The 27,892-nt window shown below is 37.4% G+C and overlaps 1 protein-coding gene across 1 annotated transcript in view; it reads right to left on the bottom strand.

Annotated features, from left to right (window-relative positions):
* Positions 1-1,482: 1,482 nt before the first annotated feature.
* The window catches only part of SKAP2 (src kinase associated phosphoprotein 2), a 108,925-nt gene continuing 82,515 nt past the window's right edge, over positions 1,483-27,892 (bottom strand). Inside the window, exons 10-13 of the mRNA XM_042817166.1 lie at positions 17,144-17,212; positions 11,188-11,300; positions 2,050-2,151; positions 1,483-1,647 (exon numbers count right to left, since the gene is read on the bottom strand). Coding sequence (XP_042673100.1) covers positions 2,059-2,151; positions 11,188-11,300; positions 17,144-17,212 — 275 coding nt within the window. The 3' untranslated portion in view covers positions 1,483-1,647; positions 2,050-2,058. The remainder of the gene's footprint in view (positions 1,648-2,049; positions 2,152-11,187; positions 11,301-17,143; positions 17,213-27,892) is intronic.

Raw genomic sequence — 27,892 nt, 5'->3', positions numbered from 1 at the left:
CAGCTCGCCTCCCCCCTGCGCCCGAGGAGGGGGCGCTACCCCCGCAGACAAAGGCTCTCTGCCGCAGAGCCGGGCCCATCACTGGGGGGAGGGCGCCCTCTCCCGGGCAGCCCGCAGGAGGGCCGGGCCGCGCCGCGACCCTTTGCTGCCACCTGCCGGCCAGGGTGCGCGGCGCGGGTCGGCCTTGCCCTACTGACCCCAACCCAGGGGGCGGCGTGGCGGGGAGAAGGCAACTCGGGGCGCGGATTTCGTGACGGCCAGAAAAGTGGAGCTTTTGCAGCCACGAGAGTAGTGCTTTGCATTCAGTGCACAGTCCGCTTGATAAATTAAAGTAGTAAAAGAGCTGAAGACTATAATCTATCATTTTAACATTTCACTGATAACGTACAGAGCCCACTGCAAATGGCTATTGCTACAAAAAAAAAAAAATAAATAAATAAAAAATCCCACACCCTGTTTGCCTCCTATTAGGATCCTGTGTACCAGAAAGTACCATGAATTGGTTACTACCCCTGAGTTCAGCTCGGCATTACCTCCGAACCACACGCACACAGGTCTGCCAAAGTGCACGCATGTGAGAAGTGCAGGGGCTGCCCAGGCTCAGGGCACTCGGGCCGCCCTCCTGGCCCTCAGACATTACTGGGTGGGAGGATCCAGAACAGAGGATCCTGCATGCTAACAGCAATGCAAATCTCCCAAACAAGCATTAAGTCTGACATAGCCAACTCCTTGTCCACAAGTGAGAGTATTTTAGAGGGGGCTTTCTGTTTGCTTCAGCTGATGCTCCTAGCTACAGAGTTCTGGATGCGACATTAAAGATTGCAAGCAGCCCTTTACAAGGTCAGATTTTGAAAGTATTACACCATCACCACCTACAAAATCATTCTTACCTGCAATTCAGCTCATGTTGGCTTACCAGAAAGTGTTCTAATGCGTTATTTTTGCCAAAATAATTCGTAATTCAGCAAGTCAGAATGCTACCCCACACAGACTGACGTACATCAGCACAAGAACAAAGTCTTCATTTGGTTGTAACCTAACTGGTTCATATTAACAATGCTAAATATAGAAGAAAAATAAATCATCGGCTGAAATGTAAAAAATTGAAGAATGTAAATGAACAAAAAAAAAAACACATTTGGAAGCAGAACAACCTTAAGACTTACAATATTACATAGAAATTTCCTTTGATTCTCATAGAAACCGCAAAAATGTGAACTACTCCAGCAATTAACGTACGCGTGAACTGAGCAATAGTTTTCTGCTTTCAAAGTTCAGCTCCATTTTTCTCAATCTGAGTAATGGGAACACAGAGCCAAACTGCGTGGGTTAGAACACAAGCCTATAGCAATAGAGTGCTGCTAATACACTTAAGAGCAACAGGCGCTGTGTGACTGCTTGTGCCCCATATGTTAAATACCATCTATTTCATTTCCTAGCAGTACAATTCTATAAAAAGGGACCAAGAACATTTCCGCAGAATTGTGATCAATTGCTGTTTTGAACGTTTAATACATATATACAAGGCTACAATCTGACTACATTCACTGAAACCACAAAATGTATACGGCAGAATCTTCATCTTTCAGAGGTCAGGTCTGTAAACTGCAGCTGCACACCACTCCTGATTTCAAGCGCAGACTTCTCCTGAAAAGGGACAGAGAAGTTGAAAGTTCATCACTGACCCCAAAACCTCAGAAATACATATAAAATACAGTCCAAACACCTTCCATTTTCCACAGATTTCTGCAAAAATACGTACATATCAGTAAATTAACAAAACTAACCAGAACTAACCACCAATATTGTTTTACCCCCCAAAATCTGGAAAAGAAATGCAGTTATAAAATACATCATCTTTTGTATACTGTAGTTTAATAATTCGTATGGAATCCCAGGAGAAATGCTTAAATTGAACCTTCAATATATTTTGCCATAGTCTTTATGTTAACAGGACTCCTACAAAGGTTCCAGGAAAGAAATACTTAAGAAACAGAGAACAAGGGAACACACAAGCCATTACAGAAGATTGGATTAAAATGTACTTACCCAGGCCTCTCAAATATCATACATCTCCATTATGTAGGCTTTAGGCACCAAGCCAATGGTTCCCTTCATTTCTCCTACCCACCAGCCAAATCTATTGTACTCCTAATTGAAAACAATATGCAATATTAACCTTTAGTCTGATATAAATGCAATAGAGTTTTGTATGCAACTCCTTATGGTTGCTTTCTCTTACATACAGTTATTACCATTTCAACTGAAAATTAAAACATTATATCTTTTGGTTAGAGGCATTCATATACAGAGTTAGGCAAAGAGAGAAGCTAAATTTTAAAAAGGTTAGACATACTCAGGAAAATTTCTTAATTATGGCCACACTTCCCTACAACCAAAAGCAGCTGTTCTCTACGTCTTGTATTCGCCACGAACATAAAAACCTTGTTTTTGTAACAATAACTCACAGCACAACATTGGCATAAAGGATCAGCTGGGATTCTTTCAGTATCACAAGGCTAAAGTCTAAGAAACTCAAAATCAACTTCTTTTAAATAACACTTTGTTCAAATGCGAAGGGAATACTATCAGTCCAAGATATAATCTCTTTCAATGGACAACATCTACTATTGCTTTAGGCTTGTAGAAAATTCTACAGAAGATCTCATATGTCTGACAGATGACTAATGTACTTTAGTTTGAAATTTGTTTAGGCCTAGTGAGATAAATATGAAACAAAATGAATTATAATAGTTTAAAGAAATAATATCTTCCAAAAGCAATACCAAGTAAGAGTATTGTGGGATCCAAATTTAATTTTTTTCCTATGAGGTAAATATTTTAAGATCAATCCTAACAGCAGTTCAATAAATTGTAACAGCTGAAATTGCATACTCTCATATATTGAGTTACAAATGAAGCATTATTAAAACAGAGATCCCATTCAAAAATTGAATGATTAGTTAGATAGAAATTACTTTGGAACAAACACGGAAAATACGAAAGACACAGATATCCCTGATAAGCAACATCTGCTCCCTGCTATACTGCTCTTCTGATGAGAAAAGCTGAAGACTGTAGGATTTTTTAATTAATGGACCTACTGAGATGACACTATAAGCTATTATTTTGACTGCAGATAAGTTTTTTGGTTATTAATAGTCAAGTGGAGCTTAAGGGTTAATGGAGTTTCATTAGAGGCTGAGCTATAATGATTTGCTGCTGGCATATCTGGCCTGGTGGAGAGTTCTCTAGGGTCCTATGAGGTGCTTCATGTACTCAGCTCTCCCTGTGTGTAACTGCAATGAAGCCCTGTTGATGGCTCACTTTCATGTTGGCCCAAGCTCTTTTTTTTTCCTCTCCCAAAACACGCAGGCAGGCAGGCAGGCACACACACGCTTTATTTTCTTTCTGTGGAAGGCTGAACACCAATCTTAAACATTTTCTTTCTTCACTGTGCAAACAGGAGTTGGTGATTTAAAGGGCTCTATCCTGCCACCCATAAAATACAGCACTAAGTGTGGCTTCAAGAAAATCCATGCAAAAAATAGCAGGAAAACCTTCATTTACGATGTAAACTCACAAATTAGCTGCAAAAATACCTCCACCTCCCACTGCAGTATGGGCTTGTACGGATGCTCTGAAAGTCAAGGGGTACCTGAACCTGATGGGCAGTGAGAAAACTATTTTGAGCAGAAGTTGAGAACTACTCACAACCTTTCCCATAGGGTGCATGTTGCACTCCAAATCTTTAGAAGGCTGGGTAGCACCCTGACACCAAAGTTTATAATGTTCCAGATCAGCCTGTTTAAAATTTGTATTTTATCTTACAGTACACTGGTTAAATATACAAACAGTATTTCTAGACTACAGTGGGAAACTGCTGAAAGGAGCAGTACTCACGTATACTGCTGGAATCTCAGTAATAAATCTCTCCAAGAAAAAGCAACAAAAGATTTTAAGCTGTTACACGGAAGTCATGAAGAGCCTGACAAAAGAGATTAAGCAAGTTTTGCTAGACATCAGCCAAAAAAACAAACAATACATGAAATGAGGGAAGTGGCTTAGTTAAGTGGTCATTAAATTGCATGACAAATAGCACACAAAGAGCCTGTGGACTATATTATCCATTGAAAATGTTCCACTTAGCAACTACATGAACTCAGAAATAATTGCTTTAAAACAAAACAATTCAGACACCTCAAATGAAAATTAAGAGCATGTTGCTGTTTTGAAAACTTTCTGGGTTTTGTTACTTACTAATACACCACTTACTGCGCTGGCATGAAGCTAAGTGAGAAGATGAAATGAATGTTGATGTAACAGACTAGTAAACTAATTTAAAGATTCACTGCAACCATTATACTATACAGACAATATTCCAACACAGAAGCTTTTACTCCATCATTACTATTCTTCACATGGGCCTCAAGAGCAACATGAATCCCAATTAAACCATCTGCAGACCATGGAAGTCTGAGCAAAAAGATAATACAAATACATGGTTACCAAGAACATAAAACTTTAATTTCAGGTTTTAGAACAATAGTACAGTAGTCCCCTTTTAAACCGATTAAAGTACAGACATTTTTCTCTGAACTCCTAGCCACTCCTCTCTGTCTTCAGAAGTATGAAGGAGTGCTCGCTGGTCAGACACAAAGGCAGTTCCCCACTCCTTTCTTGAAGTGTCATATAAAATCCAAACTGCTGTATTGATTCTATCAATAGCATCAGTGATAAACTCCTTCAAGATGATGTAATTTAGATAATACACTGCTGTTGTGAAGCCTGTATGTCTACTACTGCTGCCGGTGATGTGTACAGTATAATTCTGAAGCCCAATAGGCTCAAAACACAGAAAGATCTGAAGACAGTCACGAGTTTTATATTAGTTCTCAGGAGTTGGGAAGCACAGTCCTTTTGCAAGCATCAGCTTATGATCTCAGGTACCACTGGACCTACCATCTGGTATCCCTCACTGCATTCGGCTCTTAACATCACTGCTAACATAGGCAAGCGACTGTACTTCAGAAGGACTGATAAAATAATGAAGAGTCCTTTAATCTACAGGAAACCATTGTAGTCAATTTATAAGAAATATTGCATCCCTTTGTAGGATGTGTAATTATTTTCTATTAATCATGTGCTATAAAGCTACATTATGTGGTTATTCTGTTATCACTAGAAAGAGGCCTGCAGTCAGCTCCTGACAATGTTAGGTAATTACTAACACAAAGCCTCTTTCTCCTTATGTAGAAATGCTATCAAGATCCAGAGGTGCTGTGATGCTTGCTGTATAAAAATAATTCTCCTAAGAAATTCAATAACTGCAAAATGAATTGCTCCAAGGCAAACAGAAGGATAGGAAAGGGGGCAGGGCCAAATGCAGCCACACTGCAATGAGGAGAATGCACAAGTGTGCGGCCACGATCTGCCATGTGACTGGAGCACATTTACCACAGCAGACAGAGTTGGCAGAGGAGGGGAGGAAGAGGCCAGCACCACCGCTGCAACACAAACACCGCTGTAGTGGAATATATTATGTCACAAAATGCAGAACAACCAGCCAAACAGATGACCAAATGTTTTTTAAGTCACTTCTGTGTTTTCACCATTGGTAAAAGAGTGGATTTTTTTTTTTTTTTTTTCCCAGCAGAAATTTATTAACCAGAGTAATTTCACAAGGCAGCAAGGAACAGGTTATGACTTAACCTGCTGGCAAAACACTCTCTGTACAGCAGTGTTAGGAAAAAAAATGTCATCTGGCTTTACAGGCTCCTCCTAAAGGGCTCCCAGCTGAACACACTGCAAGCAGATGCTTCTCGCCCCATTCCGCCCATTGCACTGCACTGATACGTGTGCACCTAGATTCCATGAGATACTGACCTTAGAAGTTTTTACATTTGCAGAAAGTGCAGTAGTAGAAACATACTACCTGTTTCTCAAGTATGACCTATAGGTCATACTAAGGTAAGATCTAAGGTTTGTTTACTACACAGAAGGACATTTTGATATGCAAAAGAGATTTTTGATATGCAAGAGTATTTCCACGTGTCTCCTCACCTTTAGAAACAGATCCTATGAATAAACGAGGATCTCTAGATGCTTTGTACCATATTCACTTCTACCGGCATCAGTAAAAGTTGAGAACATCTCATTCTTGCTCAGTTAGTCCCTATTGTTCAACACCTATAGTATGTCGTTGGGTTTTTTGTTTGTTTTGCTATTTTTGTTTTTTAAAGGATTACTGAAAATCATAATTATGCATCAAAGCCTTCAAGGAAATAATGGATTTATAATTTATAAAAAAAAACCCACACAGCTGAAGCATGTGAATTCAAGATTTTTCTCCCACCTTCTCCCAAGGCATCATAAGTAATATTAACTTACAGACTGAAGATCTGCAAACCATAAAACTGAAAAGCAAAATGTATTTATAGCCTTGTTTGGGGTTAAATTAGGTAGCCTCTCCTATCGATCTAAAGTGAGGGAACCAGGGAGATTTTATTTTTTTCCTAAAGAATATCCTAGGGGGCAATTTGGCAAGATAATATTTTAAGACACCTCTAATTCATCCAGAAGATTGAAGCCAGCTAAAAAAATTTCAGAACTTCCTTTGGTGTAATTGCTGAATGATGCACTATCAACTAGGGAGCATTTTTGTCACAGAACAGCATTTTCTCTAAAAAGCAGAAAATGATAAATGTTTTAGATAACTGAATGAGACTTCTTCACAGGTAGTAGAGTTGTTTTAAGGCAGCAATAAAATAGTCATCTTTAAGAATACAAGCCTCAGATTTACTATATGGTAGCGTTATTAGGTTTTATTTCCTGAAATGACATGAGACAAAACAGACATCCATTGGAAAGTGTTCAATCAGAATAAGCAGACTGACTTTAGAACCAAAGCTGGCCCTGGTTGAAGGGCCATTATCTTCTATTACACAACAAGATGCCAACGTTTCTTCTGATCAGGTAGGTAAATGCTTATTATTGGTATGCAGACCAACAGAACTCGAGTCACTTTGTGTTAGTCTGTCTTAATTAATCTTCCACTGAAGGGCCCTCACTCTACTCTTAGCCATGTATATAGTACACCTTATTTGCTAACGTAGACACAGGCAGTACGATCGTGAACAGCAAGGTCATCATTAAATATGCCTCTCTGTCTGGTGAGCCAGATGATGGCCTCACAAAAACACTTTGGATTTTACCATGCCTTTAACATCTTTTTTTTTTTTAAATATACTGAATAAATATACTTCATGACAGTTGTACACAAAACATACAACATGCTCATACTCATAATTAAGTGGCTGCACTGTTCCGTTTTACTTTAGCAGTAATCTAACCTATGGAGATTTCTTTCTTTTTTTCACTTAGCATAAAATATAGGTTTTGTATTTATGACTTGAGTCTTTCAACAAGCATTTGTTGTGTTGAAAGAACAAAAATCTCCCACTGGAAGCATGCAATGACTAACTTAGTTACTAACTTAGGGGTTAGCTAGATGCCAAGCTAATGCTCTGCTTTCACGGAAAATTCTAGAGGAAAAGTTTAAATCATAAATGAGATGTTCATGAATCATGAACACCAGAGTGAGTAGAATTACATCACATTAGCACATACTCAAATAATAAGAGGGAAGGAGTATTCTGGTTAGAGATAACAATTTCTAATTTTTAAGTATTATCTGTTAATTTAATGCAAATATAAATAGAAATGTAGGAGAAAATGAATAAGGTTAAAAGTTAAGAAATGCCAGTAATTCTGCCAGAGCAAGTGCCTGCTAATGTCTAAATAAATTTCCATTAGTACTTGCAACTGGCTGATGAAACTATCAAGTTTCTGAACGTGAAGTATGCATATAAAACAAATACTGCAACGGCTGCACTCCGGTGAATCGTGCGCAGCGAACTTTAAAACAAAATACAGCTACCAATACTCACAGTTGGCTTTGTTACTAGAAATTGATTTCCTGAATAAGAGCTCTGGAGGATTTATAAAAAGAATTGTTACATCATGGTTTGTTTTCCCATTTATCATGTGGGCTTGAAAGCAAAGGGAGGCCCATAAACAATCAGGAATTAAGAGCAATCATCATCTTAGAAAATAAGCCACCCAAGTATTGCATTTCTAATAGTCAATGTTAACTAAGAAATCCGATGAGTCCCTCAATCAGCAGAGCCATAAAATGTTTTCGACTGCATGGTGAAAGAGGGGTATACAAATTTCTGAAAGCTCACATGATTCATAGCATAAGTTATAAAAGTCACTTAAATATTCAAGAATAAATTAAAGTGATGAATGCACAGATAAACTGATCTATTCATTTGAAAAGGCTGGGCTTTTTGTTTTGATTTTCTAAATAAGTCTAGTAAGTACTGTTGCTATAGTTCTGCTAATTCTGCTCAAATTAAAGACTCAACTTTTACTCTCAGAGTTAAAACAACAAAAAAACCAAAATATATATATGTAAGCAAGAGTCCATAGAACCGCTGCCATGCACAGTCTAAACATCCACGAATGTTTAGAAAATAGCTAAAATAGTTACTAAATGCATCTTCTGAACAATGAATACTTACTTTTGTACAGTAATTAAATTAGTAATGCATAGGTATTTGTATTATACACGTATAAGCATGCAAATCATGCTCATTACATTAACACTGATTTTAGATGCTCAATTTAAAGTAAATTATGAGGGATTTGTATTTGCATAATGTTTAGCTACTTCAGTAATTAAACACCACCAAACCAAAATCTTGCTGTTTCTTTTAAAAGGCATTCATCTAAGTTACAACTTGCATGTAACAAATTGTTCATCTAGCTTTATTTAAATGATATCAATGCCCATATTTGCAAGACTGGTTCATAACTATTTCAGTTGCACTAATGACTCATCTATTGGAAAACAATAGTCACTTTTCCCTTGGTTTCTCTTGCGTTTTTGAAAAACAGGTAAAACTAGATTGCTTTGGCCTAAATAGTGCTGGGAAAAAAAAAAAAATGTATCTTTTATCACAATCATTAGAACATATACCACTTATATTTCATTGTAAAATAAGGAAATATCATGGGTTGTACAAAAATGCTCAATAGTTTGTTAAAGCTTCACCCTTCCTACCATAACACCACTATACTTGTACTTAACTCCTTATCAGCAAAATGTGATTTCTCCAAGAACAATGTTCCTACCTGGCTGACAGATGATAGAAAGGCAATAAAGCCATGGCTAGGTTCAAGCTGAAGCTGAATTTATGACACCATTTTGGATTTATTCACATCACCTCCTGTCAGTACCTGCATCTCTCATTTTCAGCCACTAGATGGTGTGAAAAAATAAAAAAATTGCTAAGGATTCCTGCCGACCGCCACAAAACCCTGTGTTAACGCAGGGAATTAAGAAATATTTTTTGAAGAAAAGTCCTGACCTACTTCAGGATGGTTAGGCTCACTTTTCCTTGGTCGTATTTTCACTTAGCAGATAAAGAGCTTGTAAACGATCAGTCCTTGAAACTGAACCAAACGGAAGGTTAAGATGGATAATTTTCTGGCACTTTCTCCTCCAAGGCCCCTAGATTCTGAGCTGACAGTAGTGGCCAACACTCATTTTTCTGAAAAAGCTGTAACAATCTTTAAGTGAAACACGGCTGAAATTTCTGGGCTCTATTTTGGAGCAGAAATCATTCCCAAACAGAAGGGCTCTATATATCTGAGCAGCAGCAGGCCTGTTTCAAGGACTGATTATGTATTAATCAAGGCATGGCCACAAGACAGCTGATATACAGACGACAGCTTTAACTACTGTTTTTCTATTCTGTTCCATTTTTTAAATTAAATTCCTCACTATTTGGGGGAAGAAAGAAGCAGCAAATTAGTTTTTCCACCTACAAGCTGAAGTTTAAGATTTTATTAGCCCCTGTAACATAAAAAGTACGATTCACGAAAGGCAAAAACATTTTTCCTTTTTTTTTCTTTTTTTTTTTTTTTTTGGGGGGGGGGGGGGGGCAAAAAGGGGAGGGGAGGAGCAGACAGGGTGTTGTTGTTTATTAGTACCATTCTTTGGTGCTGTATAACTCTATGAAGACCTGTCCAATTGAAGACTATTATCCTGCCTTTAGTAATGAAATTCAGTTATTAGTTTAAGTGACAATGAAATACCTCAAAAGACATACATCGTCACATTACATTAGTAATATATCTTCTATATTTTTATACAGGACTATCTGCCTATAAATCTTAAATTTATTTAAACAGAAGCTGTACATTTGTTATCCCTAAAACACAGCAGTTAAAAGTATCGTGGAAGATTTAAAGCAACTGTAACAAAACTGAAGAGTTTGAAACTAGAACAAACAGATGGCTTTAGCTTACATGCTGCTACTTGCTTATTACAATGTCTTTGGCATAAATTATACTGAATGGCAATTACATCTGAGATATGTATTTAAAGTCAGGTTTTTAATGAAAACTAGGAAACTTCAGCTTTTTTTTCAAATGGGGAAGAGAAATTTCCTTAAATGAAATTTTAGAAGTACACTTTGATGTACTTTAGGAGAGCTTTTTCGTTTTCTTTTTACGGGAAAAAGTAAGAAATTAAGAAACGGGAATGTAAAATAAAATTTTGTGCTTATACTGCTTATCATTGCTTCAGATGAGAAGAATTGTATTCGTCATTTGCCTTGCAACTAAGGAGGTAGTAAATTAAAAACTGTCCAAACGTGCCAGAGCAAACAGATTCAGAATCTGAGCTGTCTGAACAATTGCTATATACGTACAATATATATACATAATTTAAAAAACAAAACAAAACACTCTAGCAAGATGCCCCAAAATTCACAGATATAAAACAGGAAAGGAAAAGCATAGCATACAAGATAATTTTAAAATTCTACAAGGTTAGCTTTTACAAGCAGAGAGCACATTGTCTCCTGTTAAATTAGTTAACAAACGGTAGCCAAGATTTAACAAGTAAATAAACATGCTTTTAAGTTAATTCCTGTTACATGGTTATGTTTTAAATATGATTATAGTTCATTTGACAAATAATTAATTGCAGTGAATATCTGATTGCAAACAAAGGATCTGAAAGGGAGTGCCAATTTCCCCCCATAGAACTGTGGGAATGTGCCCTTCTGTGCTTCCCTCTTTTTACAGCCACTTAGCCTGAGTAGCATGCTGTACCTTGCTGAGAATGTAGATAACATCACCACGCTTAAATGTCAGCTCATCAGGTACATCTCCGGTGCAGTCCCACAGACCCTGATAGAAATTGGCATAATCGGTATTTTTGCCATCTGCAAAGAAAACGACATCTAATTACAACGGATAAAGATTGAGGGACTAGCGCTGCTCTTTAAATCTTCAGATACTACAATGCAATTAATTAGCACGCATTTCTTAATCCTCTTTGAAGAAACAGCTCCTTCATACCACAAAAGCAACTGGAAAACAAGTTTAATGTGCAAGCCCTTCACTGGCAACAGCTGTATGACTTAGAAACATGTAGCTGCAGGTTCTCAAAGCATTTCACAGCTGCACCTAAAGCAGCCAGTTTTCCTCTACTCACACACTTCCAGCAAGCCATTATTCTATCTCAGCTTGAAACTGATAAAAATGCTGGGGTATAATTAATAACTATCTGCAAAAGGAAGCCAAAGTAAGTATTTTGTGATACGCTCCCCCTGCCAATTCTGTTCCAACAAAACTGAATAACTTCACTGAGAACCTTTTAGATAATCTTGGATTGGTCTTTCTGAAATATTGCAGAACTTTAAGACTGTTGCTGAAGCTGCATTTTAAAAATATTTGTGTCAGCTCCGGTTTAGGACATTAGGCTCTGGCTAAACATGCAACTACACTATAGTCATAAACTCATCCTTCTAACAGTGTAAGCACAATGGATGTGCTGTGTTCAAGCTGCCATACAGACCATTAACTGATTGATTATTTAGCACTCTTTGCTCTGTAATATGGCAATAACACAGTAATAAATGCTTTGTCATATACTTACAATACAGAGTACATCTATTGAAACACAGCACTTACACACGGTTAAATACACTGGGAGCTTCTGTTACGCTGCAAACTATTTCCTGTTTTTAATTCCATGAGGATCGAGTGCGATGAGTCAATGCAAAAAGAATGTAAGCAATACCACTAAGATGACCAGTTACATTATGTATACACTAACCAGACAGAATGTATATGTACTAATAATTTACATCACTGGAAAGCTATCTTCTAATTCTGATAACATAAATATCACTGAACTGGCTGGATCAAAGCTGTCATCTTAGTTTTGTTATATGATCCTGGAACAGCAGGCTTGCTGGTTATTTCAACATATACCCGTTACATTTGCATGTCATTAGCACTCTACACCATTATTTATAGTTTACAATTTAATCATGATTGGTTCACTTTATTACTGAATAAAACCCCACTAAAATATCAAATAACAAGTGAGATGAAGTGTCACACTAAGTAAAATACAGTAGCACACAATTTGTGTTTTTCCCTATTTTGACATATACTTTGATTTAAATTGTAACACTCTCTGTATGAGCCAGAAGAGCTTGTTTTCTATTTATCCATTTCAGTATGTCTTCTGTCACATCTTGTTTTAATGACAATTCTGCCATACGGCTAAACGTTCACAACTTTGATTTTAAAGCCGCTATGCAAGGTAGCCACCATTTAATTTTCCACAAGCTGATGATAAGCAGCTACCATTCCCCAGATAGCACTAGAGGGCGTTCTGACTATCAACCCACAACTTCTGCCATCACATCAAAGGCACCAATATATACATGTCATAAAGGCTACCAGCTATTCAGAAACAAGGAATTCCATTACTGTAAAATGCATAGAGAGAATAATATTCAGATAGAATCACTATGAAATGTTGCACCTCCAAATTTTGGCCCTTCCTATTCATCAGTTTATTATTCACCAATTTAGCATCAGACAATTAAAAACAGTAACAATGATCAGCACCAAATCAATTTCGAATAAATTCTGAATCTGATTATCTCCCCAGATCTTTGATTCAGCATTGACCACAGTTCCTAGTTCTATCTCAGAAAAGATAATGTAAACCCAAGCGAGGAAAAAAAACCCAAAAAACTAAAGAGCTGCTTTGGTGTATTCCATCCTTACAAATCTTTCAACAGTTGTCTTACTGATCTGAATTTAAAATACATTAATCAGTACTTGTATTTAATCAGAGTTGCACTAAAATGAATCGTGATTTTTCACACTGATCTTTTTATCACCTTTTAAGTGCTTGAAGTAACTGCAGGTATCGCACTAATGGGAATCACAAGGAGAATACCAGCAACACAGTAGCTGTCACAGTTAGCAAGGTACATCTCTCCCTACATCTTTACCACGAGCATTTCATGAAGCCTTAAAGCAAGAAAGGAACTCAACTAATAAGATGGCAACACTGGAAAAGATGTGTTTTAAAACAGGCTTATTGCTGCTCTGAAGATGCTGCCCAAAGATAAACCATAGCTCTGTCACTTCAATGCAAAATCAAATTCTGACAGAGATTTCCTAATATCAGAAATACACATCTGTCGTGGAGCAATTGGTATACACCAGGAGCACAGAAAGGAAACCAAGGAGAGGGAGTGCCACTGTGAGTTTGTGAAAAACTACACCGATCTTCAAACAAGTGGCGTTCCCAGTTGTGAATTAGCTTCTAACATCCACCAGAACAAGTTACACAGGCATAAACATGAAACGTAAACATAACTTCAGAGTCCATATGTCTAAAGGACATAACACTTCATAAAATGATTCACAGTGCTTCACAAACTCAGAGACACAACAATAATAAAAAGCTGCAAAAACTTCACTAAAAACACAAGTCCATTCTTTCTTGTTTCATCCCTCTCTTGATTAGAGAAGATCATACCACATTTTGTTTGAACGCATCTGAAGAACTGCATGAAATAAAACCACAGGACTTCAGTGAAAAAATTTGTTTTTTATATGGAGATGAAATCATGTAGACCTTCATAAACACAGGAGTGCATGAAAGCAGCTGGTAAATTTAGCATCAAGAACATAAGCACCAATTATAGTTCAAATTCAAAAAGTCTTTACTTGCTGGAATTACTCTGTCATAATTACATCCTATTCTTTTGCACTGTAAAATGGCTTGTGCTAACTGCTAAACAGAAGTCTGTAACATTGGAAGGCATGGGCACATAGGCTATAAATGTGAAAAATATATGAAAAAAAGAATTATTTTTTTTTAAATGCAGGGTAGAGCAAATGAGGCAGTTTGTTTTACCTACTCATGGCTTTTCATATTAGCAATTACAAGAAATGTTTGAGAAGGATTTTGGATAAGTTGTTTCTCAAGGAAATAGTTCTTTCATTCCAGGACAGTTATCTGAACAAACAACTATCCAACAGTTTCCAAAACTCTTCTACAAAGAATTCCTCGGAGTTTTCTTTTGCCATCTCTGTTTTCTTGCCAGTAACAGCAAAAAGAACAACAGATATTTTTGGCCAGTGTAGTGATGAAAACAAAGAGTTTATTTGACAGATTAAGAGGCAACCACTGCTGGCCTTCCTAATGGTAGGCTCACACTGCTTATTTGACTGAAAAATACTGGCATCTAACATTGCATGCTCAAAGAGAGAAAGGTGAAGAGTTATAGTACAAGTCTGAAAAGTATCTCTCTCAAACATGGACTTTGGATGTTGCAAGCTGTTTTAAAATGCCAACAGATTGCTCAAGGAAGAACAAAACTGTATGAATATACTAACAGCCTCAATAGACATAAAAAGAACAAAATCTGGTACATATTTCAAGCTTTAAGTGTGCTGACCCACTGCAGCCTTAGCCAGTTCAACTGCAGCTGACCCTTCCCGACGCCCTCTCTCATGCCAATTTTGGCACTTGCCATTTCTGAGCACAGAGTTAGCAAAAAAAACTACACTGACCAAAACAAAATCTGGAATTACAGCCTAAGCATGGAAATGCACTACTGAAAACGTTAGAATAAAAACAGATGTGCCTGACTTTCACTTCCCTTTTACCAGTGATGGCGTCCAAATTAATAATCTATACTAAAATAGTAACCTTGAGTTACTTGGTCCACATCACCTACTTTCATCTTGCTTGTGAATGAAGGAACACATAGGTTTGCTTTGATTTCACTCTACCACCTATGTAGTCCAACCTGTTCAGCATAACCTTCCTCATTTTCCTTCTCTATTCCTTTTATTCCCTTATTCTGTCCCTTAGCCACTTTGAAATCAAGGTACCTACCTTGAGACAACACAGACTAAAAATTACAAAAACCTTTTTCTCTCACCTGGCTGAGCTCACAGACATTTGCAAAAGATTTTCTGTGATATTCAGGTTTAATAAAGATAGGCAATAAATAAAGAGTAAGAATGTATGTGTTGTCAGTATGCAAAAATATAAAATACTCTTGAATATAGTTAGATATTTCAGTAATGCCAATCTTACTTATGTCAACTCCACCCTAAAAGTCCAATTGATTTCCAGTGCTACTAGTTTGAACTAAGTAAGACCAGAAAATTAATTTGACATCTGGGAAAAGCTGTTCAGATATTCTGCAGGACATTGTGCAAACACTAACAAGACAGACAAGGCTCATTGAAACTTGTAAGAAATTAATGCACTAAGATTTTTATTTCTTAAAAGTATCATCACTTAAAACTTCAAGATGATCTATTAGTGAAAAAATGCTGCTGTCAAGTTTGTAATTGGATTGACCCCATGCTCTACTATGACAACGCACTTTTATAATTACAGTAACGTCTAAATGAGTATTAAATGCTAAAGCTGTAATGAGTCGTGTTGTCGTACACGTGTTTTTAGCAGAACACAATGTTAACAGCATCTGATGACTTGGCTTTTGCTTCCTTTCCAAGAAAAGCAACCCCAAACTCTTCACAGCAACCTGTTCCTGCTTTCCTGTATGGGTCAGGAAATCAGGCCTCTGTTTCCTCTCCACACGCTGAAACAGGAAGAGCACTGCAGACCTACTTCCTAAAGGAACTCTTTTTGTCCACCCTTTCCTTGACAGCCCTGCAAGAATGATGTGCATTTTGAACGATGGGGGAAGGTGAACTAGATTGCATGTCAATGCAGGTCACAGTTACAATGCAGCAGATCTCAAAAAGGTGCAAGGTCTGATAAGAAGCAAGTCTTCTCTATTTGCTGTGTCAAATCACCAATAGTTTATCTAAAGGTCCGTGCCCTTGAAGCACATATATATCTTGTTTTTAAGCATAACTGGAAATACATTTCTGTCAAGAAAAGTTGTCTGGCCATGAGACTTTACATGGTGTATGCAGTTATTTTTCCAGTCCCAGAGATAATTAGCACAAGGGCAGTTTGCCAAGTTAAAGCTGAGAGAATATCCTTCACAGCCTTCCTAGGCATTGGTGTCCTTTTCCAATTTTTATGCTGCTGTCACTGGACTCTGGCATTTCTTACCCAATTCATTTGCTTTCTGTGGTAATCATATGCAATGAAGATATGCATGGCCAACATTTAAACAGGCTGCAGATCAATTAGTGGTCTTAAGTTTATCTGATTTTTATCAAAGAAGACAGAGCTTTGGGTCGATTGTCAGAGCCTGTGTCAAGTTGACCTTTTCAGAGATGTCTACATTGCCAGTCCCTTGGGCAACTTGTTGTCCCCTGTTAGTCTCTGAATGGCAGAAGTCTGTTCTGCTCAAGCACAAAGTATACACAGATGTCTATATTACATTCTTATAGGTTTGACAGCAACTGCATGTTGTATCTATAAACTGTCCTTTAGCTGTGACACTTCCTCAATGATGATAAGCTAATTTATGCAACTAAATCTCCTTTGTGCAGAAATGAAAGCTAATTGAGTCATTACAAAGTAATTCAGGAAGGAATACCTTGTATAAATTGGCTTACTTTATAAATCCTTCTCAAGTGGTTTTCATGCATCCTAAGTGGTGCTAAGCAGTTTTGCTGCCATCAAACACCCAGGTGAAAAAAACAGCTTAGAAGAGCTATAAAAACATTATTTTAAAACAGCAGAGGAAGAGAAAAGAAAATAAAGATAGAAAGAAAGTACACATACAAAATAAAGAAGAAAGATTTTAATTACCTGATGCAGCGTCTACTTTCTCCTGGCTCCATTTCCTTGGCATTTCAGCCTTTGGAGGAGCATTTTCTTCTGCAAAACACAATTGCAAATGAAACTGAAGGGACACCTCAGCTGACAGGAATTACAGCCCACATTAGTCTGAAAGCCACACTCTACATTTCTAGATCATAAGCCCTGTTTACTATTTTGCATTTGTACAGCAGTTGGAGCGTTGTTATTTTTGTGGTTTCCCCCACCCACCCATCCAAATACTCCAAAAGTTTTCTTTCAAAATCTCAATTGTGAACACGCTCTCCTTCTCAGTCCGCTCTGAATACAGTAATCCAGTTCTGCTGTTTTTATGTCATCCAAGAAAATTAGAATGAGAGTCCTATTCTGTTATATACATGTCTTGTCAGGATGAAGAGAAGGAAACTGAGGAGTGAAAAAGTATCCCAGCCCATATATAGTAGACAGTTCAATGCAGAAGTATGCAGAGAAGGAAGAGGACATCTTCAGCACCATCAGACACACACACACACACACTAGCTAGGCACCCTCACGATGGGAATGCAGGCACCACAAGATGCCATGCATTCAGTGCTCTGCCTACTGCAACTAACCATGGTTTTAAGCAAACCAGACTGCAAGTAACTTATTTCAAATTTAAGAGACAAGAAAAGAAGAACCCTGGCAGTGATCTATACTGAAGCGTGTTTCCTGGCTAGCAAGATTGGAACACTCTATGAAATTCCCATAGGCAATTTCTTAATGTACTCCATCCTTATCTTACACAGAAGGGGAATTCTTTCACCCCAACACCCTCACATGAGGAAATTCACACTCCATTCGGCACAGGGATGTAAGACCTGCTCTGCACAACTCGCAGTCAACAATTCGTCAATGAGGCAGAACAGGGAACAAACCATGAGTTCTTTTTAAGTTGTATTATTTCTTCATGGTCATAAGAAAGTAGAAACACATTCATCTTGGCCCTTATACTATACCAAAAGTTGTTGAACGAATGAAGAAATAATATACCAATAAATCCACTTCTCAAACAAGAATTGGACTTTTAATATGTTTGAATTACTAGATACAGCAACTCATCACATCTTATGTCTTAAAAAGAAGCATGAATACCAGTGTATGTTTCAGCAACTTATTTTGATAGTTTATTAATAACAGACAACAGATGCAGCACTCAACTTTAGAAATGCTCCTTATTGTGAAACTTTTAGTAATTCGACTTTCTACTTTGACAAAGAGTGAATTTTACATCAAAGTTCAAAGGATTGCTGGCGCTGTAAAATTTAATCTACCCACAAGACTGTTTGTGTGAACATTAAAGCAGATGTTTAAAGCACAAGAGTAGACCTGTTGAAATAAGTATGCATAATTGTTTGCTAACTTACATACGCAGGTCTACAAGTATGACAGTTACTTCATGAGATTCAAAAAGCTTTGAACTTCTGCCCTGCTAAGCCACTGAGAGTTTTTGCTGTCTGACTCTTTACTAGCTAAAAGTCTGGTTGCAATGAATATAAACTATTATTTGAGCCAAACAAGAAGAAAAAACAAAACCAACACGATAGAACAGGGAAAATCTAAAGCTGCAGTACAACACAAAACACTCCAAACTATTTACTGCATTTAAATGTATTCCCTCACTTGGCAGACCACTTGTGGCACATTTCCAAGTACACTCATTTGTTTGTTTTAAGCACTTAGAATTGGAGTACAAATGACACAAATACATCCCTATAAGCTATCCAAAGCACTAGGAGGCACTGTCATTCTATGGCTTCCATACCACAATTACACCACCCACAGGAATTATTATTCCATTGCCAGTCACATTTTGTAGGATGTAAGAGGAGTCAAGTTCCCTAATGTAAGAGGAGTCAAGAAGACCTTTAAAATAATCTGGTACAGTACTTTTCTTCTCCACACCATTGCCACCAATACAGTAAGATAGCATTCTTCTCTATCTTCTCATTATGTCAAAATGAGAGCAATCAACACTAAACAAACTAAAACTCTTCCAGAGCTGGAGATCCAAAGAACAAACATCTGGCCCTTGAGATATAGATTACATTTCACTCTCAGAGACCCTAATGGCAAACAACCCCCAAAATTTTTAAACTGACAGTGAAACGAGGAATTCACTATATTTATTTATTTATTTCCAGTTAGTCCCAGAAAGATGCTCAAAATAATTTACCTATTTGAATCTGAAGAAGGAACAGAAAAATAAATACCCAACCATAGATGAGTCTATCATTCACACAATTTTAAAATAGAATAGTGAATACTACACTAACTGAGTTTTTGACATTAAGCCATTGATTTTTCTTCCAATTTCTTTTTCTTAAAGGGAAAAAAAAAATCAGACTACTTGAGTAAAAAATGGATTAGAACTTGGCTCAAGCAATGCATTCCTTCAATGGAATGTGGTATCCCCATAATAAATATGCATAAACTTAACAGTTTCCTCTACCATCACACCTCTTAAACATTTTCATATACCATACACTAATTTATAACATTATTAAATGGTATTCTACTGTTTTTTCATCTCTGAGACAGACATTCCCTTTGCATAGCATTAGTTTATACCTGGGATAATTCCAGCTTGTGGGTTAATATATCCTATTCAACACTTGAATAACAGTAAACAAAAACAGCTCAGCTATGCAGCAGTATCTTCCAAACCACACAGATGGTTATAAGGTTTTCATTGTGCGGTTTCCATAGCAATCATATTGCAAATCTGGAAGCTTCTTGCAAATAAGCAGCTTGTATTTACATGCCTCTCGGCTGCAGCATGGAACTCTACAACATGTGAAGTTGTTATTCCAATCACATATTGTTATAAACATCACTGGAAGATGCTTTGATCGGTTAAGATAAAAACTACTGCAGTGAACTAATTTTTCATCTCTTTCATAATGATAAAAGCAATCATACGCTTGTAATGCACATTAATATGTCTTCATTTGAAATCTCACTGTGGTGTCAAAAGGTTATAAGCACATAAACAGGTCTTATAAGACAAGCTCCCACAAAAACACTTGTTTTATTAAATAATCAATTTTAAAAATCACAGTGCCTTTACTATCATATTCAGCAGGGATGACAGACATGCATGCAAATACAAAGGTGTGTACATGAAGAACTCTGCAGACATGGAACATCATGGCTCCATACTGCTTTGTGTAAGAAAAAGATAAAAGAGTTTATTAACATGAAGAGTATTACCCTTCCACACTGCTTTTTCCTTACCAAATAGTGACTCTGTACAGAAGTAAACAAGAGCTTCCAAACATGGATAAATGCTTATTATGGGAAACAGCTGAGACCTTTTCTCTCTCTGATTTATTATTTCATGAATTGACCTAACCCCATAAAAGATGGATTATTTTCCTAATAAGGAACATAAATCAATCCAGCTATGTAAATCTGAAAAACAGCAAGAACTGGCTTCTTACAAACAAGATTATTGGCAAAAAAGCATTTAAGTAATCCTGAAGAAGGAACAATAAACACAAAACTTAAGTACACGAAATCTTTTTTATAATTTGGCCAAACTGACATCTTCTACCAGCAATAGTAGTGAGGGCTAGAAACCACTTGGGGTCAAAGGAAAAATAGCTAACACCCTGTCCTGTGTAAGGCCAGCACACTGCCTCGCTTGAGCAGTTCAGGGCACAGTGCTCCCCAGCCTCAGGAGCAAGGGGCCTCCACAGTACTCTCACCATATACACACCTGCATATGCCTGTACGCTTCAGCCAAATTCTTAGTGGGCATTAGCCGAAGCAGCTTGATATATTAGAGATCATCCACAGGTACAAGACCCTAGGCTTATTTACTTTAGTGTGTATAGAAGCATGGACTTTCCTTTCTAGCATCTTTTAGATTCCACATTCACCCACTCTGTAGCCCCTAAATTCAAGTTGCAAAACTCTAGTTCTGGTAATCCCATGGCATTGCCACAGATCTGGCAATATCTCCTTATCTCCTCATGGATGTGACAGAATCATAGACTATCCCAAGTTGGAAGGTACCCACAAGAATCATGGAGTCCAACTCCTGGCTCCACACAGCACCACCCCAAATTCAAACCATATTTCTCAGAGCTGCCCAAATGCTTTTTGAAGTCCAGCAGATCAGTGCCACAACCACCGCCCTGGGCAGCCAGCTCCACATCCACCACTCCCTAGCAAAGAATCTTTTCCTAATGCCCAAACTGACCCTCCCCTGACTCAGCTCCATGACATTCCCAGGGTCCGGTTGCTTTCACCAGAGAGAAAATTACTGGATGATTTACACACAACCTGTTGCCATTTTACCCTGCATCCCCAGTAACCTGCTTCACCCCTCATGCACTCCATAAACAAATGCAATAGCTTGGAAAAGGCTGCTGAAGGTGATACCAGCCACATTGTGAGACCTTAGCTGCAGCAAATACAGGGAAAAACAGACACCTTATTAAAGCTTTGTCTGATTACAACGAGGCATTTAGTTTGGGAATGAAAATGCCTCCAGGAGGGTGACATAAGTGGAAAAAAAGTTGATGGCTATTTAGAGAAGAGACTATAAATCCAATAATTTCTTATTTCTCATTTTTATTTCTTTATGAGAGAAGAGAGACAATTCTTATTCCAATCCTACTTCTATGGGTCAGCTAGTTACTACCCAACGGCTCGTAGAGAGTAGCCCCAAACTGGACTGAAAGCTGATTTCAGTAACGTAACAGCAAAGACAGTGACACAAATGGGCCACAGACAAAGGCTAAGCACAGGGATTGTAGAGGTGACATCAAAGTACGAGCAGAAGCAGAATTTGCACCTGAGGAAATGGTCACCACTGGACTCAAGAAATACAAAAGGATACAGCCAATACAGAACTGTACTGAAACAGAATACAGAAAGATATTGTTTTTAATATATTGATTATGTCATGAATAACATAAAAACATATTTTAAATAAAAATATGATGAGTACCAAGATGCTTTGTTTTCAACAGAGAACAAAACCAATGCCAATCCCCAGGCCCAATTCCTTCCATCCCATGATCCAAGACTGATCCCAGCATGGAGGCAAAAAGTTTCATTCAAATATACTAACAGCTAACTTGGACAGTGCTTCAATTGACTCTCTGTGCAAGTTATAATCTGTTCTTTGAAAATAGCTACTACCTAAATTCCAGAATTAGCAAGTTTGAGTATATGCACTGCTCTTTTTGTCCTATCAGCAAACAATGCACTGACCCCCCAGTAGCCTTAAATAAATGTCACTGGCTGTACAAAGTGAAAGCTGAATCACAAAACAGTTTGGGATAGAATGGACCTTTGTAAAGTGTTTAATCTAACATTCTGCTCCAGGTCTGAAATTTAGATCAAGCCTCTAAGAAACGTTTGGCTTCTTTTGGTACTCCACTCTGATAACCTAAGCCATTCAGCAGTTAAATGTCTTATGTATAGTACAGCATAAACTAATGACTTCATAGAACAGGATTAGCTCATTACTCCATTTTATCAAGGTCTTGCTAAGATTCCGGATGTAAGGTTTCCTAAACTTCTTGAGAAATCCTGCATTTTTTTTTTTCAACTGCATTTCTTGTGTCTTGAAAAGGTGTTCATTTACATCACCTTCTCTCCCAATTGTGTAAGCAATCTGAAAACTGTTAACTCAGCTAAAGGTGAAGCACTGCCCCCTTTTGAGAAGACTTTGGAAGGCTAACTCATGGTCCTTAAAAGATTAGCAGACTTTGCAATAAATAAACTCAGGATCGATGCCAGTTTAAAAAAAAATAATAATAATAAAAACCTAACATCAACCAAATAATATCACCAACACCAACCTGGAATGTCACTTCTAGATTTTCTGAAAAAAATTCTCTTACTGGGACACCAACCAATGAACCTAAGCATATTTCATAGGTTTTTTCAAAAGCAAAAAGCTGGTACATTTTCTTCCTAACAAAAGCATTTTGGAGGCATAACATTTGCCAAATTCAAGAGTGAAATAAACAAAACAAACAAACAAAAAAAAATACTACTCGGGACAAGCAACTTCAGGCTGCAATTCCCTAGTCTTCTGTACGTTCTTTGGATCAACTATCGCTACGAAGAATAATCAGTGGAGCAGTGAAGAGAGAGAAGAAATTTAGAGAATCTAGGAAAGAACAGTGAAGTCTCTAAACACATTGGTGAAAAAGGCACTGCATTCTCCTATTTTATCATATACACACTCATCAGTACAAAGCATAATATGGCACCAAATTATAAAAACATTTCTATAAAAGCAGGAAGATATTATGACTACTCACCACTTTATCGGCAAGAAAAAAAGAAAAAAAAAAAGGAGAAGGTTTTTCTAGCAGAAAGTATTTACTGTAAAGTTTTAGGGCAAAAAAAAATATGAAGATTAAGAGATCAAAAAACACATTTTGTTCCTTTGAAGAAAAACAGTTGTTCTCACACAAGAGGAAATAAAAAAATCAAGCATTATTGGCAAGGTCATCCATGGTTGCTGCACAGTGCAGTGTTAAATGTTACTTTTGTCTTAACACAAGCAGTTGGGTCTCCTTACCCTAGTATATGCCCTTTCACAAAGTCTTCATGAAACATGGGACCATGCTTTGCTTTGTTTATCTCCCCTACTTGTTGAGACCTGAATATGTCAGCACTTTGTCTTTCTCTGTCCCAGTCCTATTGCTTTCCTGCCTGTGCCCCATTCTGCAGCCACAACCAATTTGCATGAAGACTATGTCCCTCTGCAGAGCTCATAGATTTGTTGTTCCACTGCCAAACACAAAGGTTGTTGGTTAGTAAGAGCTGTTGTTTCCAAGAGTTCACAAGGCCCTTCAGGCTTTAAGAACCAAATATCACTACTGAAGGAAAAGCATGCTCAGTCACCTGAATGACAGAACGGAATATACTCATTAGGACAGCTGAAAAATCCACAGAGGTACAGGCAATTCCTGGTTTTAATTATGAATATATTAAGATTTCATGAGCTCAGCTTCCTGCCTGGAGTGCCTGTTTGGAGCTCACTTTGCATATAAGCAACATTCACAGTCATATTCTGAGTGACAGCTGAATCAACCCAGTCATTCTGTCCCTAGCAATACTCTTCCAAACAACAAATAATTCAAAATCTCAACTGGAAAAAAAAACAACACATTTACATTCTCTACATTCTGTTTGTCGTCTTAGATATAGATGAGGAAGAAATAGCCATTAGTAAATTTAGGGTTAAAGATAGAGAAAAAAAATTAGCTAGGCTGACAGGATTAGGAGGAATAGAAATACGTAAAACCTCAGCTAGACCAACAGTAACCACAGGAGAAGAGCAGGTGGAAGAAGGCAGAAAAAGCAGGAGTATGTAGCAGACCATCTAGAATTCCTAATTCTAGAATACTAAAATTTATTTGATAAAATGATCGAATTATTATTAATAAAATTCAATACAAATATGCCGAAGTGCAATGTGCACTGCATAGAAATAAGGGATGAGTTTTGCGCTGACCTTTTTATTTTCTCATGAAGAAAGACCTGATAATAGTTATTCTTCTCAAGAGGAAAGATAAAGGTCATCGCAAGCAAGTTCAATTGTGGGTATATATACAATAATTATAATGAAGAAAGAAGAAATTATAGAGAGCCACTTCCAGAAAGTCGTTAATATTTTTTTTCCTGCATTTACATTCACCACTAATAAGCATTTAAAATTAATTATTTCAGGAATTAAGTTTCATAAATCAAGTCTCTTAGACTTCCGAAAAACAGAAAAAAAAATTGATGGATCATCAAACAAGATTTCATAAGCAACTTCAGAATCCAGCTCTTCTTAAAGTCCTTAAGTTAGAGTAGGCACTTTTAAAATGTGACCTATGCTTTTCGACTGAGAGCCTAGATAACTTCCATGCCCAAGCAGAAGGATCTCTGAAGGCAAGGTTTTATGACAGTGTCCAACAAAAGTGCAATTCTGGCTCCACTTCTAAAAATGTTCCAAAAGCCTCAAACTTGGCCTGTAAAATCCAGGCAAGAGGTGTCTTATCTAAATCCATACTTAAAACATTTAAAGAAGGAATAAAATATTTTAGGATACTTCTCTTAATAAGCCTCAACTTCTGATGTTTCTACACTCTCTTCACACTATTTAGCTAATTAACAAAAAAATGCTCCCTCACCTGCCCTCCTCTCTAATTGCAAACAGTTGCAATTATTGGACAAAATAATATTGTTGAAACTGATTCCACAGTTGTGTTGTAGGTTTGCAGGAATTTGCACCAGAAACTGCTTTCTTAAATACATGTGCATGCGCATAACTCTGTTCTTATATATAAGCATTGTAAAGATTTATGTGAATTCACTGTAACTAAATTAGTTTGTTCTCTTAACCCATAATAGCTCTTAGTTATGTAAATAGTTTAAGCATTCAACATGACATTTTATAAACTTTTATTAATAAAGGTTTTGCTAAAATAAACGTAGTAGCTATTAAAATGTTCGTAGAAAACATAAACAGTTCCCTATATAAATACGTCTACCAATTGAGTATTTAATTAACTAATCCATACATTATAACTTTGTAGTATAGTGTTATTTGACAACCATGTACAGGAGTTACAGTTCTCAGGCCTGAATTTATCTGCTACAGAGAAAGAAGTCTTTAGATGTCAAGTAAAGTTTCCCATACTCATTGATCAGCAGCAAGATCTAAATTTAAAAGTCATTTCTGAAAATTACATACCCCTAATTTTGACAAATGTGACTTGACATAATATTTACATACACAGAATCATAAAGAAAGCATCTTATTTAAACCACATTATATCCTTTAATAATCTGCAGGGTTAAAGTATTCAAATTTATAGTCTGATTCCAGAAATGACTTTACTCCAAAAGGCACAGAAGACAAAGCATTTCAGCCTCCTTTGCTTTAGTGAGAGGAAACACAATACAGTTGTTGGCATGTTTCCACAAGAAAAGTCTGGCTCCCAGATGCTTCTCTAGTGACTCCTTTAAAATGTTCTACCAAGACATTTTTGTATTCTTTGTGTTGATCATTAAATGCACATTGAAAAAAAAAAAAAAAAACAAAAAAAAAAACCAAAACCAACCAGCCTTCACCCTTTGGACACGTTCATGAGAAGTAACAAACCCCCACCACTGCCTCTTTTCACTGTTTGTGGCATATGCCACTAAATTCAGTTATGGTGACTATGTTAAATTTGTTCTCCAGCTTAAACAATGAAATACAGTAATGGTGAAGCATGCTTGCTATGATTCACTAGTAAAGAAAAATCAGAATAAATCAGAAATGAGATGAAAACTATAGCTGCTACACAGACTGTTTACAGATACAGCATTTGGGGGTAACAAGTCCACATTCATTTCTATACATGTTAACAAATGCAGTCTCATTCCCCTCCTCTCATCCACTAGGATCAGAGTGGGATCAGCAGCTTTGGATGTCTGATGTCACCAGCCCTACATGAGCCCTACTCTGAGAGACGAGGGAGGATGGCAGGGATCTGAAAACAGTTCATAAACAGGAGATGAAAACTGCGTCCAAGCAGCTTGCCACTTTACTGTGGGATCGGCATGCAGCAGGTTCTTAGAAAAACCAGGGCCTCTAGAGTCCCAGATTAGCTGAATTTTCTTGCAGCCAGCACTTGGATTCTCCAGGCCTCATGCCAATGACACAGCACAGTCCCAAGCTGTAGTGTACAAGCAGCCATTTGCCAACCCTGAGCTAGGTGATTTAATCCAGAAACCGGTCTTAATGATCCTCATGGAAATGATAAAATCATATCCATCTTGAAATGTTGTTTACTGAATTATCTGAAACCACTGCTCAATATTTAGTAATAGAAACTTTACTCCTTCAGAAATAAATTTGAGACAAGGTATGAAAATACATTCAATTAATACATTTTGTCATAATTGAAAGGTAGATACTCTTGCTTTGCCCTGGAGACAATAGCTTTGTCTTGACAGTAAGATTCCTTCCTTTTATTTCCCAGCTTTACTTATGGTTGCATTCAGTTTTCAAGGACAGAATAATTGTTGCAGCCTGGCCACAAACCATAGGGAGAAGCACTCGATCTTTTTCCTTAAAGAAATCAAAAGTTCTCAAGCTCTTAAACAAGTTTTCATTAGATCATAAAAACTTTTTAGATGTAGGAGATTAAGATTTCCTAGGAAAAAGTACACTGCAGGGCAAAAAAAAAAAAAAAGAAACAGTACTGAAACGAAACATCCCCTGTGCCAACTGTGTTTCAGACTTCTTTTCTTCCTATTTTGCTCTCTAGTCCAAATTTCACTGATTTACAACGAGCTCTCCCCAGTCTCTTCTGGCTTATTAAAACGACAACCCTTCCTTCAGTGCTGAAGCTCACCTGTACGCCTGCACCCTGCCACCTCTGAAGCTCCCCCCTCCCTACACTAGGGCATAGAAGACTGTTCCATCTTTCCCTCCCCACCTAGCTGACCCTGCTGACTGTGTTCCTTTCCCAGAAGCAGCCAACCTGCTCCTTTCAAAGACAAGGAACCAGAGAGTAGCAGCCAAGAAATGCAGACAAACAGCCCTTTCTTATGTTGTTTTCCTCATCCATATGCAAGCTAAACATGACATCCATTACAAATGTAATACACTGTAACAAACAAGCAAAACAGGCATACTTGCACTACAGACAACAACATTCATGAAGCTCTAGTTAATCAGCAATATTTTCTTTGCCTAATTTCTCCATC

The sequence above is a fragment of the Centrocercus urophasianus genome, unplaced genomic scaffold (genome assembly GCF_019232065.1).
Source record: "Centrocercus urophasianus isolate 14NV4802_14NV808 unplaced genomic scaffold, USGS_Curo_1.0 seq_16, whole genome shotgun sequence".
Lineage (NCBI taxonomy): Eukaryota > Metazoa > Chordata > Aves > Galliformes > Phasianidae > Centrocercus > Centrocercus urophasianus.
The sequence above is the reverse complement of the archived record's forward strand: the minus strand, read 5'-3'. Positions and strand labels throughout refer to the sequence as shown.